The 16,424-nt window shown below is 42.5% G+C and overlaps 1 protein-coding gene across 17 annotated transcripts in view; it reads right to left on the bottom strand.

Annotated features, from left to right (window-relative positions):
* DOCK9 (dedicator of cytokinesis 9) overlaps nt 1–16,424 on the bottom strand; it is a 347,564-nt gene that overhangs the window by 115,206 nt on the left and 215,934 nt on the right. For all 17 annotated transcript variants that reach the window (XM_050946717.1, XM_050946719.1, XM_050946627.1 and 14 more), the window contains exons 29-33: nt 13,931–14,014; nt 13,086–13,197; nt 7,767–7,945; nt 6,325–6,441; nt 4,737–4,857 (exon numbers count right to left, since the gene is read on the bottom strand). In XM_050946717.1, the coding sequence (XP_050802674.1) occupies nt 4,737–4,857; nt 6,325–6,441; nt 7,767–7,945; nt 13,086–13,197; nt 13,931–14,014 (613 nt within the window). The remainder of the gene's footprint in view (nt 1–4,736; nt 4,858–6,324; nt 6,442–7,766; nt 7,946–13,085; nt 13,198–13,930; nt 14,015–16,424) is intronic.

Here is a 16,424-nt window from a genome sequence, read left to right as displayed (position 1 = left end):
ACTCCTTGCAGGGGAAGAGGAAGCCCAGTTGGGACTAGCAGCTGATCCCGGCTTAGGGTAAGTCTACCTGGATCGGTGGGTAGTGATCGATCTATCGGGGATCGATTTATCGCATCTAGTGTAGATGCGATAAATCGATGCCCGATCGCTCTACTATCGACTCCAGAACTCCACCACGGTGAGAGGCAGAAGCGGACTCGACGGGGGAGCGGTGGCTGCGAGGACGCAAAGTAAGTGATTCTAAGTCGATCTAAGATACATCGACTTCAGCTACACTATTCTCGGAGCTGAAGTTGCATATCTTAGATCGATCCCCCCCAGCGTAGACCAGGCCTTAGGGTAGGAGCTACTGGCTGGGGTGTCCCCAGCCCTGCAATGAGTTTCCTCTCCACCAGCTGCTCTGGGTACCTGAAACGATGTACCTGCACAGCTAGGGAGTAGCACATGACTGCTCTTGCAGCTTGTCTTTGCTTCCCTGTTAGAAAGTCATTTTTCTGCGGGGAAGCAAAGAAATCTGCGAGGGAACATGAATTCTGAGCATGCGCAGTGGTGCAAAATTCTCCCAGGAGAATATTAGAGGCTCAACATCAAGCTATTCTGATGCAGAGGAAAGATAAGAAGAGCCACAGGAGGCCAAAGGGCTGCACAAGGAGATTTTTAGTTATCTAAAAATCAAAAAGGATACATAAAAGCAAATGGAAGGAGGGGCATGTCATCAAGGAAGTATACATGGGAATAGCAGCAGTGTGTAGGGACAAAATCAGGAAAGCTTAGGCAAAGAATAAGTTACAGCTGAGACAACAGGATGGGGTTCTTCAAATATGTCAGACCAAAAAGAAAGCTCAAGGACGGTGTGGGTCCGCTGCTCATTGGAAAATGTGGGCTGGTAACGGCAGATGATCAGAAGGTAGAGCTGCTCAATGCCTACTTTGCTTCAGTCTTCTCACAAAAAATGTGACCAGATGACTACTGAAGTTACCATAGACAATAACGGGGAAGGGATGCAGATTGGGCTAAGTAAACATGTCAGAGATCTTCTGACTAATTTGCATGAATTCAAATCAGTGGGGTTGGATGCTAGTGATCCAAGGGTACTGAAGGAATTAGCCGAAGAAATCTCGGAGCCACCGAGATATTTACAAACTCATGGATGACAGGAGAAGTCCCAAAAGTCTGGAGAGGGTCTAACATAGTGCCCGTTTTTAAAAGGGGGAAAAGGAGGAGCTGGGGAACTATAGACCAGTCAGCCTGACTTCGATATCTGGGAAGCTACTACACCATGTATAAAACATTAAATTTGCAAATACTTGGAAGATGAGTCACTAGCAGCCAGCATGGATTTACCAAGAATAAATCATGCCAAAATCAGCTTGATTTCCTTCTTTGACAGGGTAACTAATTTGGTAGATAAGGGGACTGCGGAGGACATAATATACCTGGACTTCAGCAAGGCTTTTGACACAGTCCCACATAACATTCTGACAAGTAATCTGGAGAAATGTGGGCTCGACAGGACTACCATTAAGTGGATACAATTGGTTAAACAACCACAAAGGAAGAGTAGCTATTAATGGAATAAGGTTGGATTGGAGGGAAGTCTCAAGTGGGGTTCCACAGGGATCTGTTCTGGGTCTGGTGTTATTTAACATCTTTATTAATGACCTGGATGTAGGCGTAGAGAGCATACTGATCAAGTCTGCAGATGACACAAAGCTAGTGGGGTTGCCAATACATTGGAGGATAGACCTAAAATTCAGAAGGATCTTGATAAACTGGAGAACCGGGATACAGACAACAACATGAAATTCAAGACAATGTAAAATGCTACACTTAGGGAAGAAAAACCAAAGGAACAAATGTAGAATGGGGAGAAACTGGCTTGGCAGCAGCACTACTGAGATGGATCTAGGAGTTGTGGTGGATCACAACCTCAACATGAGCCAGCAATGTGATACTGTTGCAAGAAAAGCAAATGCAATGTTAGGTTGCATTAACAGAGGCCTAGCATGCAAGTCACAGTAGGTGACAGTACCACTCTACTTGGAGCTGGTTAGGCCTGTGTCCAGTTTTGGTCAACAATGTATAGAAAGGATGTAGAGAAACTGGAAAGGATCCAGAGGCGAGCAACAAAGACAATCAAAGGGATGGAATACAAGTCATATCAGGAACTGGGTATGTTTAGTTTGGAAAAGAGGAGATTAAGTAGGGGGATATGATAGCAATCTTCAGATATTTGAAAGGCTGCCTGTGTCGGGGTGGACCCCCACTCCTTCCCTGAAGGGGTAAAAACAGCCTTGGGAGGGGCTGTGGTGGGAGAAAGCAGCTTTTAGGCTGGGCTGGTTGGGGGAAGTGGCTGCAGCTGAGGCCATGCCCAAAACAGATTCAGCTGGCCCTATAAAGGCAGAGAAGCCAGGGGCAGACAACAGTATCTCTCTAGCTGCAGGGAGCTGGAGATAAGGTACCTAGAGTGGAGCAGAGCTGGGGATAGGCTGAGGAGCTGGGGAGCTCTAGCCTGGAAAGCCCCAGGCTGCGGCCTAGAAGAAGGCCAAGGGGTACTGGAGGTTGCAGAGGGCAGCCCAGGAGTAGGCCAAGGCAGCAGGTCCAAACCCTCCTTGCCAGTGATGAGTAGGGCTGATACTGCAGTCTGCCCCAAGGCACGGGGGCTAGACAATGACTGGCAGTAGCCATATACTGAGGCAAGGTGGGGATAGTGGGTGGGGGGTCCCCTGGGGAGGGGAGACTCTAGGACTGAGGGGATTACTGCTAGAGAGCAGCACCCCAGGTAAAAGGGCACTGGGTCCTGGGAGGTACACAGGGCCAGAGGACAGGCGGATCATCGGCCTGCAGAGGATGCTCCGGAGCTGAATAGAGTTAATTCTCAGAAGTCACCAGCAGGATGCACGGCAGGGGTGAGTTCACTCGTCTACACTGCCATAAAAAAGATGGATAAAAGTTGTTTTCTTCCACAGAGGGCAAGACAAGATCCAATGGATTCAAACTGCAGCATAGCAGATTAAGAACAGCAGGAAAATGGAACAGACTCCCTTGGGAGGTTGTGGTAGCTTCTTCACTGAAGATTTCAGAAGGAGGCTGGATAGTCATATATCTTGGATGGCTTAGATACAGTAAATCCTGCATCTTGGCAGCAGGTTAGACTAGATGATCATGGCGGTCCCTTTTAACAATTTGATTCTACGATTCCCAAAATGATCTGAAACTAGCTGTGAGGAGCCAGAAAATACACCTACGGCACATAGAATGGGAAAAAACTGTGGGCGCTAACCAGTAGCAATTCATCTAAATGCTTCGGACGAAGTGGATATTCACCCACGAAAGCTCATGCTCCAATACATCTGTTAGTCTATCAGGTGCCACAGGACTCTTTGCTGCTTTCATCTAAATTATTGTTTTCTATCATTATCTCCCGAAAGTGGGGATTTGGCACCCCATCCCCAGGAAGGGGCAAGACTCAGCGCTGCATTCTCTTTAATCTTTAGCAGCATAAAAAAAGAGAGGCATGCAAGAACTGATGGTTTAGGTTGAAAAAATTCCAAATCCATTTAGGCAGATTTGATAAAAGGCAAAGAAAGTACTAATGTGAGATTTCTAAATATAGCTACAGCACATGACCTAAGGTTTAAGAACCTGAAGTGCCTTCTAAAATCTGAGAGGGATGAGGTGTGGAGCATGCTTTCCGAAGTCTTAAAAGAGCAACACTCTGATAAGGAAACTACAAAACTCGAACCACCAAAACAGAAAATCAACCTTCTGCTGGTGGCATCTGACTCAGATGATGAAAATGAACATGCGTCGGATCACACTGCTTTGGACTGTTATTAAGCAGAACCTGTCATCAGCATGGACGCATGTACTCTGGAATAGTGGACATATTAATCTTTAGCACATCTGGCATGTAAATATCTTGTGACGACAGATACAACAGTGCCATGTGAACTCCTGTTCTCACTTTCAGGTGACATTGTGAACAAGACGCAGGCAGCATTATCTCCTGAAAATGTAAACAAGCTTGTTTGTCTGAGTGATTGCCTGAACAAGAAATAGGACTGAGTGGACTTGCAGGCTCTAAAGTTTTACATTGTTTTATGTTTGAATGCAGCTATTTTTTGTACATAATTCTACATTTGTAAGTTCAACTTTCATCATAAAGAGACTGCACTACAGTACTTGTATTAGGTGAATTGAAAAATACTATTTATTTTGTTTTTTTACAGTGCAAATATTTGTAAAAAAAATAAATATAAAGTGAGCAGTGTACACTTAGTATTCTGTGTTGTAATTGAAATCGTATTTGAAAATGTAGAAAATATTCAAAAATATTTAAATAAATAGTATTCTGTTATTGTTTAATAGTGCAATTAAGGACGATTAATTTTTTTAAATCGCTTGACAGCCATGCTATAAATATAAATAAGCTACACTGAATTGGCAGAGATATGGCTATACCAGAATGGATCTATATTCATATATTTTTGCCTGCCCTCCAGGCTCAGAAAACTCCCCATAGGACAACGGGTTGAAGTGATGTCCTTCACATTGTTACTTTCATGACTGGCAGTTGATCTGAGTTTCATCCAAGAAAGGAACTCTCACTTGACTCAAATGATTAAATCTTTTCATAGTACATCTTTTCAAAATGTGATGACATTAAGACTTAAAGGGTTTTTAGTAAAGAAACAAGAAAAAACGAGTCAGAATTTTAAAAAAGAATGTATTACCAATGCCGGAAATAACACCAAACAAATCTTTGTGGAGGCTGTTATCCAAAGTGTTACTCGACTTTTGTGGTGTTACTAAAGGATTTGCAGCTGGCATACTAAGTGGTTCATCTTTTGCACTCTGTTTAGAAAAGAAATAAACGAATGATTATAATGTACATTTTGTGACATTTCAAAATTAGTGTGCGCGCATATTACATCTCTCTCTTTCTCTCTCTCTCTCTCTATGAAGGAATGCGATATCTGATGTTTTTAAAATCAAGGGTGACATCAAAGTATATGCTGCAACCCACTGAAACAAACACAGGATACCTAAGGTTACCTCTAACATGTCAATATGTTTACTTCAACATTGCTCACAATTGGGCATATACTTTTTAACATGACTTTATTTAGACTTGCCTTACTTCTGTTTACAACATCCAGAAATTTCTCCTTCTGAAAACATACTGTGAACTTCTCTTTTTTGTTTTACTTGGTAATTTTTATGTCATTTGACAGAATTAGATAATAAAAGATTCCATCGACATCAGCTGTTTGCTGAGTACAACAAAGACTCCTGTCTTTGTCCCCATTTTAAAAACTAAAGCTCCAGTCCTCCTAATATTTTAGGTATGTGATTAACTTTATGTAGTTGAGTAGCCCCATTGACTTCAAGCATGTTAAGTACATGTGTTAATGCTAACAGGATCAGAGTCAATAATAGCAAAAATACAAGCTATTGATATAGTTAGCAGGACAGCTCAAACACTAATGCCCAATTTCTGAATAAAAAAGTAGAGAAGCTAATTTTTTTTGTATTAAAGAATTTGTTGTAAATACTTTTTTAAAAAAGGAAAACGTCAAAATGATCACAATTTGGGGTCATTTTCATGATTTCCATGCTTTCTGTGAAATTGTCATTTATATAGGATCCTAATCATAGTGCATATGCAAAAGAGGGCTTAATTAAGATAGCACAGACAACCATAGTTCTGGCATTACCTAATTTAAAAGTCTGACTTTGTAACCTTAATGTTCTTTTAATGTTTCTTTGTGTGTACCTGTAAATAGGCAATTGATTTTTTTTTTTTTAAAGAAATGAACATGTATATGCTGCATTTCCTGTGCACCTAAAATTCTAATAAATTTTTATGGAAATTTGGAGAGAGCAAAATACAGGAACATGACCAATACGGTCTATAAAAAGCAAATATTAACATATATAGATAGATACAGATATATGGGCACACACAAACCAATACCACTTCTTGTCCTTTGACATAAACGGCACTTCTTTGTCATTCTGACGTAAATGAGGTGGGGACATAGCTTGAGGTCTCTTCTGCTCTGGCTATCCTTGGTGTAATAAGAGTCCCTATGGGGCCATTACAAGCTTATTTTAGGTAGAGTAGCCATAAGGCTGGTCTAATTTATGCTCCAGATTGAGCTAGCCTGCTGCTGACCCCAGAATATATGAAATACAATGGTGATTTAAGTGCACCTTGGTTAGACCCAAGAATCAGGTCCATAGCATTCAGCATACACATTATTGAATATATTCTGCTAAAAATAACTCTGAATGTCAAATAATAAACAGCTCACTTACGCTGCTGGAAGGATTAACAGGAAAAGGTGACACATCCTTGACATTGATTCGTTGGACATTTTCTAGCAGCAGTCCGAACACTGGTAGATACAAAGTGGCTATTCTTGCTTGATGGCTCTGAACAAAGATTCACGGTTCTTGTTAACAAACAAATAATGAAACCAGTGATTTAAGAAATAAACAAACAATCCCATTAATGGGAATGTTTCTTACATCATTCTTCCCCAAACTACAGAACCCAATGTTTAGCAATGGGAAAGATATGCTAAATCAGGCTCTAGGACAGAGGCCCCCAAACTGTGGGGCACACACCCAAAGGGGGCGTGGAGGAACTTCTGGGGGCCATGGCATGGCCTGGGCCAGTCCCCACGGGGGGCAAGGAAGGGGTGCCACCCAGCTCCTCCCTGTCCCCAGTTCTGCTCCAGTCCCGCCCCTAGCCATGTCCCTGGCTCCTGACCTTGGGCTTGGCCCTGTCCTCAGCCTCAGTGCGCTCCAATCTGGGTCCTACTCCTGCCCCTACCCCTAGCCTTGGCTGCTGCTCCATTCCAGGGCTGGGGCTGAGGCTGGGGACAGGGCTAGGGGCAGAGCTACTCTTGGCTGCAGGCCTGGCTGCTGGCCCCCACTGCAGCCTCACTAGAGCTCTGCTCCCATCCCTGCCCCTATCCCCAGCCCCCTGTCCACAACCCTCAAAAGCTTGGGGACCACTGGTCTAGAACATGTATTCATTAGTATACAGATATACAATGCTGACCACTAAATATTTATTATTCAAGAATGAATGCTTCAATTAAGATTTATAGGTCAAGGAATTTGTTTCCTTACTATTTCAATATGCCACTGGAGAACAAAATGATACATATTTGAAACTAAATACATGGGAAGGGTCAAACTAAAACTATGCAAAGTTAAGAAGTCCATCAGAACTGCAATTACAAAATCATGGAGGCTTCACTGCAACACAAGGCCCTCAAAATTTAGAAAAACCAGGAAACTCCAAAGTCATAATATTTACTACAACTGGCAACTCCACTTATATTAACTAACTGTCCTTCTAATAGATCATGGAAGGACTAGCCAAAATTAGTTGAATATTAATAATGGTTAATAATCATTACAAATAAATAAGTTAAAAAGCAATTATTTTGAGTAAATAAGAAAATCTGACTACATTTGTCTACATTATAATTTGTTTAAATGTAACATGCAGTTTTTAATAAGTATATTTTTTCATAGTTAAAAAATGAAAACACAAATCAGTTTTCAGAACCCTATGTTTATTTCAATATCTATCAGCTATATACAAACTTTATCACTGTAGATACACTTATTTTCTGGTGATACTTCATATGCAAATTACCAGTATTTTCTCATCCATAAAACCATGAAAACGTACATGCCTAAACTTTTTAACTTTCTAATTGTTGAAGTAGCAGTAAACTTACCCTGGAAGCATATCTGTCATCAAAAGAATGCTTTATCATCAAATTCTTGAGCACACTAATTGCAATCTGCCGGATGTCTCTGAATTCTTGTAATGCATTTCCCACCTCCCGTAGGAGCAGTCCCACTAAGAAGTGATTCTTGCAAAACTCATCTGTTAATGAATAGTCAAGCTGGAGGTCTGAAAGTAGAGTATAAGCTGTAGTTTAGGAAGGGTGCAATTAATATTAATTTGCCAATTAACACAAGCATGGGCTTCCCCCTTTGTTCATGCTTAGTTGCAAAAACAGTTTAGACGTGGCTTGTTCAAAAACCCACTTAGCCTCAAAACTGTATGGCTTTGTCAGGCAGACATTTGTCATATATAACATGTGTTCACTCAACACGTAGACATTAGACAGTTAGTGAAACACAAAACAACCATAGCTTTAAGTATAATTTTACGAAAACTAGTAACAATGAATATTAAGAGTAAAAAATGGTTATCTGCCTTTTGTACCTATTGTTCTTCGAGATGTGTTGCTCATGTCCATTCTAAGTAAGCGTGTGCACACCGCATGCACGGTCGTTGGAAGCTTCTTCCCCTAGTGGTAACCGTTGGGTCAGCTGAGGAGCCTCCTGGAGTTGTGCCTTCATGGTGGTGTATATAGGCCCCTGACAACCCGCCACCACCTTAGTTCCTTCTTACTGGACTACTCCAACAGAGGGGTAGGCGGGTGAGGCTTGGAATGGACATGAGCGACACATCTTGAAAAACAAGTTAAGAGAAGGTAGGTAACTGTTTTATCTTCGAGTGCTTGCTCATGTTGATTCCAAGTACATGATTCCCAAGCATTTCCCTTGAGGTAGGGTCAGAGTTCATGGATTTGTTGATTGGAGCACTGTTCTGCCAAAAGCTGCATTGTCCCTGACCTGCTGAGCGATGGCATAATGTGAGGTGAAAGTGCGAACTGATGACCAAGTTGTGGCCCTGCAAATCTCCTGAACAGGGACCTGCACCAGACATGCAGCAGAGGCGTGCTCGTCCTCATGGAATGTATAGTCAGAGCTGGAGCTGGCACCTTTGCTAAATCATAGCAAGTTCGAATGCAGGATGTGATCTACGATGAAATTCTCTGGGATGAGACAGGGAGGCCCTTCATCCTATCTGCTATTGCAATAAAGAGCTGGCTTGATTTGTGAAAAAGCCAATCCCACCTAACATCTAGGGAGTGGAGATTTTGCTTCCGGATCTTGGCACGTGGCTTACAGTAGAACACCAGAAGGAAAATGTCTTGGCTTGTGTGAAAATGAATATCACTTTTGGAAGAAAGGCTGCATGAGGCCATAACTGAACCTTGTCCTTATCGAATACCATGTACACAGGTACAGGATGTCAAGGTCTTAAGCTCAGACATTCTCGTGGTCACAGTTATAGCAACCAGGAATGCTCGCTCCTCTACCTCTCATGGAAGGTGATAACTTGCTAAGGGCTCGAAGAGAGCCCCCATCAGCCTGGAGAGCACTAGGTTAAAGTTCCATGCCGGTACTGGGTGGTGAATTTGAGGGTATAATCTGTCAAGTCCCTTGAGAAAGCAGCCCAGCATCAGGCTAGCAAAGACTGATCGGCTGTCAATCCTAGGATGGAATGCCAAGGTCACTGCCAAGTGAACCTTTAAGGACGACACCACCAGACTTAACTACTTCAGGTGCAACAGGTAATCCAGAATGAAGAGTATTGATGCCTGCATCTAAGACATGCCCTTCTGTACTGACCACATTGAAAATCTCTTCCATTTGACTAAGTAAGTGGCTCTAGTGTTGGCTTCTGGCTACCAAGGAGGACCTCTCTGACAGGCTCCGAGCATACCAACTCCATTGGGTTTAGCCATGAAGCTTCCACGCCGTGAGGTGGAGAGATCTGAGGCTGGGATTCTGGAGGCAGCTGTGATCCTGAGTGATTAGGTCCAGCACCCATGGCAGGGTGATCGGAGGGGCTACTGACAGTTCCGGAAGCGTTGTATACCAAGGTTGGCTGGCCCAAGCTGGTGCTGTTAGAATGACTGACATTCTGTCCCTTCTGGCCTTGAGCTGGACCTTCTGAATGAGTGGTAAAAGTGGGAACAATAAAACAGATGGTCCCTCCAGGGGAGGAAAAATGAATCCGCGATCGAGCACAGGTTGTGATTTTGGAAGGAGCAAAATTGCTGACACTTCCTGTTGAGTCTCAATATGAATAGGTCTATTTGGGGAACTCCTCACTGCTGGAAGATGCTGTTGATCAGTGGTTCTTAAACTTTTGTACTGATGACCCCTTTCACATAGCAAGCCTCTGAGTGCGACTCTCCCCTTAAATATATATATTAAAAAGTATTTTTAATTTATACCACCATTATAAAAGCTGGAGGCAAAGCGGGGTTTCGGGTGGAGGCTGACAGCTCGCGACTCCCCAGGTAATAACCTTGTGACCCCCGATGGGTCCTGACCCCCAGTTTGAGAACCCCTGCTGTTGATGAGGTCTGGGCAAATGGACCACTCGTGACAGTGGAAAGGTCTGCTTAGATGGTCCGTCAGCTTGTTCTGGGACCACGGAAGATTAAGAAGTCTCTAGGTTTATTGAGTGAGCTATGCAGAAGTCCCAGAGCTTGAGGGCTTCCTAGCATAGGGGAGAGGAGCGTGCTCCACTCCATCTGTTTATATAAAACATCGCTGTTGTACTGTCTGTCATGATTGATATACACCTGCCTTCCAGACGGCTTTGGAAGGTTTGGGAGGCTAGGCAAACCGCTCTCAGCTCCCCTACACTGATGTGAAGCAAAAGCTCCACCTGGGACCAGAGACCTTGAGTTCTGAGACCCCTGAGATGTGCTCCCCACCCTGACGCTGATGCGTCTGTGATTAGAGACAGCAAGGTCTAGGGCCTGGAGAAGGGGACTGCTGTACATGCTGTTTGGAGATTGAGCCACCATAGTAGGGACTCAATAACCTGGGGAGGAAGCAAAACTATCTTGTCCAAGTTGTCTCTGTTTGGTCTGTATACTGATGCCAACCATGCCATGTGACCAAGCAACTTCAAACAGTTTTGTGCCGTTGTGGTTGGTAAACCTTTGAAGCTGTCTATGATGGAGCAAATGGCTCGGAAGTGAGACTCCGGTAGGAACACCCTGGCTTGAGTGGAGTCTAGGACTGCTCCTATAAACTCTATCCTCTAGGTAAGGGTTAGAGTCGACTTGGGCACATTCAACAACAGACCAGGTCCACTGAAAAAGTCATCTGTATCAGATTTACAGGTGCTTCTACCTGCGCCTGGAGCAGCCCTTGACCAGCCAGTCGCCAAGATATGGGAACACCTGCACCTGCCATTTCCTCAGGAACGTGGCAATGACTGCCATGCACTTGGCAAACATGCCAAGAGGGGGAAGGGAGTTGCCGACAGGCTGAAGGGGAGAGCTGTAAACTGATAATGAGTGTGGTTCACCCTGAAGCAGAGGAATCTTCTGTGGGCCAGGACTATCGATATATGAAAGTATGTGTCCATCAAGGCAACGGTGGCGTACCAGACATAAGAACATAACAATGACCATACTGGATCAGACAGAAGGTCCATCTAGCTAATTAGCCAGTCTTCCTAAACTGGCCAATGCCAGCTGCCCCAGAGGGAATGATCAGAACAGGTAATCAAATAATCCATACCCTGTTGCCCATTCCCAGCTTCTGGCAAACAGAGGCTAGGGACATCATCCCTGCTTATCCTGGCTAATAGACATTGATGGACCTATCCATGGACTTATCTAGTTCTTTTTTGAACTCTGTTATAATCTTGTCCTTCACAACATCCTCTGGCAAGGAGTTCCACAGGTTGACTGTGCATTGTGTGAAAAAATACTTTTGTTTGTTTTAAACCTGCTGCCTATTAAGTTCATTTGGTGACCCCTAGTTCTTATGTTATGAGAAACAGTAAACAACACTTGCTTATTTACTTTCTCCACACCAGTCATGATTTTATAGACCTCAATTATATCCCCCCTTAGCTGTTTCTTTTCCAAGCTGAAAAGTCCCAGCTTTATTAATCTCTCCTCATATGGAAGCTGTTTCATACCCCCTATTCATTTTTGTTGCCTTTTCTGAACCTTTTCCACACAGTATTCAAGATGTGGGGTACCATGGATTTATATAGAGGTAATCTGATATTTTCTATCTTATTATCTATCCCTTTCTTAATGATTCCCAATATTCTGTTAGCTTTTTTGACTGCTGCTGCACATTGAGTGGATGTTTTCAGAGAACCATCCACAATGATTCTAAGATCTCTTTCTTGAATGGTAACAGCTAATTTAGACCCCATCAATTTATATGTGCATGAGTTTATGAATTGGGATTATGTTTTCCAACGTACATTACTTTGCATTGCTTTCCCCGGATCCAGGGAGAGAATGATAGTGGCCAAAGATACCATGAAAAACTTCAGCTTCTTCATGAATCTGTTGAGATTTTGCAGGTCAAGAATGGATCTGAGATCCCCTTTGGCTTTCAGGATTAGGAAGTATCAGGAATAGAATCTCTTTCCTCTTAGCTCCTAAGGAACCTTCTCTACTACTTCTATGCATAGGAGTGACTGCACTTCCTGTAAAATAAAAGCTGCTGGTGAGAGGGATCCCTGAAGAGGGACGGGGAAAGGAGGAACAGAATTGGAGAGAATATCCCGCTTCTAAAGTGAGCCGCACCCAGCCGTCTGAGATTATCTGGGCCTGCACACAATAGAAATGGGAAAGATGGGTCAGGAAGCAGGGAGAAGGATCCTGGCTCTGGGCTGGTGTGTCACCACTCTGACGCACCTTCAAAAGGCCTGCTTGGAGCTGGAGGACTGCCTTGCTGAGCTCTGGCCCTGTCAGATGGGGGCTGAAAAGGTCTTCATCTGTTGTTCCTCCCTGCTTCCTAGAGTCCTACCTATGTTGGGCAGGGTAGAAGTGAGGAGGAGGTGGCTGGGGTCTGAAGTGCTTCCTCTGAGGAACTGATGTATGTAGCCCCAAAGATTTCAGATTTGCCCTTGAATCTTTAAGGCTACAGAGCTTGGAGTCAGTCTGTTCTGAAAACAGTCCTAAGCCCTCAAAGGGCAAGTCCTGGATGGTCTGCTGGACCTCTGGGGCGAGGCCTGATGCTTGTAGCCATGATGACCTTCTCATGCCAATGGCAAAGGACATGGTGCAAATACGTGAGTCCGTCACATGGAGGGCAGCCTGCAAGATGGTTCTTGCCACCTTGACTTGTTCCACGACCGCTACGAACTCCAACCTGTCCTTTTTAAAATTTTAACATTTACATAGTTAAAAATGTGAATTTACCTTGATATCTCTGAATTCTGCCTTTTCCAAATGGCATAGGTAGATTCAAAGGGATGTAGTGTTCATGGTTACACACCACTCGAAGAAATTCAAATTTGAATTCAAAAAGGGTCTGCAAAAATATTTCAGGTGTAAATTATACAATTTAATAATTTAGTGATTTTCTGGAGGCATAGCTAAAAAGGAAACAGATTTCTTAACACTAGTTATTTCTCTCTTCTTTACAAATCTACAATCCTAGGGACTATATGTGTCATGCCATGCAGACCCAGGAGAGCTCTTTAGCACAATACAGCATTTGAAAGCCAGGTTGAATTCTGTGTTACATTTCTTACTTTTATCAAGTCTATGTAGCGTGGCATGCAAGATTTGAGAGCTGTTTGAGATCCTGGAGGAGATCATATGCACCTCTTTAAAAAAAAGTGAGTGCCTGGATTGCATGGCACATGCAGTTAGAAGGGTCATAGATTTGTAGAAACATCTTAGATATCAGAGGGCTCGCTTTCAATTATTGTCAATTTGTTCCTTGAGACTTTCACTGTCTTGCATAAAGTGCTCATTGATGTTGTTTCATCCATTTTCCAGCTAGGGATGCTAAAGAATTGTACCAGTCACACTCTTCCTCTTTGAAGATGTCACAGCCAATCGCACTATTCTGAGAGGCAAAAATACCAAAGGTGTCTTGAAAGCAAAAAGTAACACACTGACTATACATGAACGGGAGACTAACCTGAAAATATGTCTGAATGTAACTGAAGAACCTTCTGGGATCTCAACACATAATTTGTCACATAGGTGTACCAAAAAGAGCAACACATTTTTAAGTTATTAAAGGAGTGGAGTACCTTTGGATCCCCTGGAGCAAAGCAGCTGATGTAGTTATTGATTTGCTTGAATACAAAACCCCTGTCCATAAAGGTGAAACATCTCTGAAAAAGATAAAATATAAACCATTCTAAAGCAGTTCCAGATGCAGTGTTCAGTAAATTAGGTATCTATGTTTTAAAAGTTTATCTTCCAAGAATATTTTTAACTTATAATTTAGTTTGAATATAAATGCTATTAAAAGCAAGCATTGTACAGTACGAAGTTACTTCATTTTAAAAGGAAAATTTTATAGAGCAACCGTTGATACTCAAAAAATGAAAAACACAATCAGTTCAGTTTTGAAATGTTGCCTGTAGTAAGAGGAGGCCCTAAGATATAAACCTTGGTATCAGAGGCCCGGTATGAGGCCTGAGGCCTGAACTAAAGTAATGGTCAAGACTTTGCTAACATAAAGCAAAGTTAAGCTGTGAGCCAGAGGCAGGCCCTGCTCACAGAAGCTGGCAAGGAAAGGGCTGATGCTGCAAGAAGATACGTACCTAAAAGGTACTGAACACTAGAAATCAGAACATTCACATACTTGCACACTCCACACAGATAACAAGTAACAGACTGACCCATCCCAATGACAGGGCCAAAAGGGTAATATGATGGATAGAATTGTTTCGTTCCAATAATATGTACAAAGTGAGAGGCGGCACCTTACTGCGTAGAGGGGTTGTACCTGGCTACTTAGAAGGGTTGCACCTCAATACGTCAGGAGTGAGGTGTAACTTGTTTGTACCTGTGTATAAGAATGCATCCCTGGGGCAGTGTCTTTGTTCGGCCGAGGGGGCAGTGGAAAGTCCCGTCACTGACTGAGCCGAGTCCATTGACCGTGGGCACATATTAGTAGTATGCCCTGTAAAGTAACGATCTAGGGGGAACTATCGTTGTCCCCAATACGGCAATAAACCTGGCCGACGTGCCTTCGTACCTTACTAGACTCTGTGGTCATTGGGGATTCTCTTCGGGTCTGCTGCGTCAGCTATCTGCGCAAAGCTGGGACAGCACACAGAGGGAACACACGCACGCAGCCGAGTGATATCAACATTGAACAGAGCAGAGCACCACACTGGTGGCATCTGACAACATTGCCCATACAGTAGAGTTAGGAAAAGCTTTTAACTATAGAATTACCCTTTTCACACTAAAATGTGTAAATTTGTTACTTAATGAACAAAATAAAAAATTTTTTTTACAGTAGTGAATCATAAGCTCTATGGATAGGGTCCAACGTCTTCGTGTATGTTTGTGTAGTGCCTAGAATGGGGCCCAATCTTGAGTGGAGACTGTAGCTGCTACATAGCTAAATATTACATAATTTAGATGAACCTGGGTTAATATGGCATCACCATTAACAGTAAAACTATTAACAGAATGCAAAACACCAAATTTTCAAAGAGATTATTTGGTGTTGCATCCCTAAAACTGACATTAATATGCCTACCTGGGCACACCAATTTTGCTAACATACATGTTAATATTTTCAACAAGAGAAATGGGAGAGACAGAACTATAATTCATCTAATTAAGCAGGCAGGGTTTGGAATATGATAATTTGTTTAGTCATGGATATGCATACTCAATATCATTAGGTGTGCAACTGGGCACCTGAATTGTAGGCAGGTAAATTAAATAAATTATATAAAATCTCTGTGCACTTATTTGGTCCCCATCACTGTAGTATGTGAGGGACTCTATCTGTTCTCCACCTCCTCCAAACCAAACCTGAGGTTATGTCTGATTTTGAAAACCCTTTGAAAAGGATTCAAAAACATTTAAAATTTCCTTTTCCAAAGTTAAAAAAAAAAGAGAGAGAGAGACCACAAATGAGATTCCTACCAATTGTGACCGAACACATAACAGAACAATGATAAAATAGACACAATAGAGGTTTTTTAATATAATAAAATCATACTTAAACAAGTTAGGATTCAAACAACACTGAGGGAGAAAGACCTTTTGAAAATCACATACAAGTGAATCCCATGCAGCTAAGGACAATCCAACCAGATAAAAGGGTAGGTGTACAGAGCTTTATGGAAGCTCATCCACACTTTTTTAGTGCTCATAGTTTTAAGGTAACAAATCTTAGTTACACCACTGATGATATTCCCATAAAATTAATGGAACACTGTTCTTATTAAAATAGCCCCAAATTGAAGTAAATTGTGAGTAAGAAAGGGATTCCGAAGAGAACAAAGGCTCTTTTCAAATAAACACGATATTGACCTTAGCAGCATTAGTTCTGTCTGTCTTTTTTGTTTTGTTTTTTGTGAGAGCTTACTCACTGAAAAAAAGAAAAAGAGCTTTTGGGATCCTGACTACATAGTGCAAATACAGGTGCATTACTTCCAGTGCATAAAGTTAAGCTTATGCTTAAATCTTTGTAGGACTGGGGAAATAATTGGATGGCACAACCATGAAGGAATACAAATCATAATAAGCAAGGAAGTATGCAACTGCTAGCAC

The sequence above is a fragment of the Gopherus flavomarginatus genome, chromosome 1 (genome assembly GCF_025201925.1).
Source record: "Gopherus flavomarginatus isolate rGopFla2 chromosome 1, rGopFla2.mat.asm, whole genome shotgun sequence".
In the NCBI taxonomy this organism is placed as follows: domain Eukaryota; kingdom Metazoa; phylum Chordata; order Testudines; family Testudinidae; genus Gopherus; species Gopherus flavomarginatus.
This window is presented reverse-complemented; position numbering and strand designations above follow the sequence as displayed.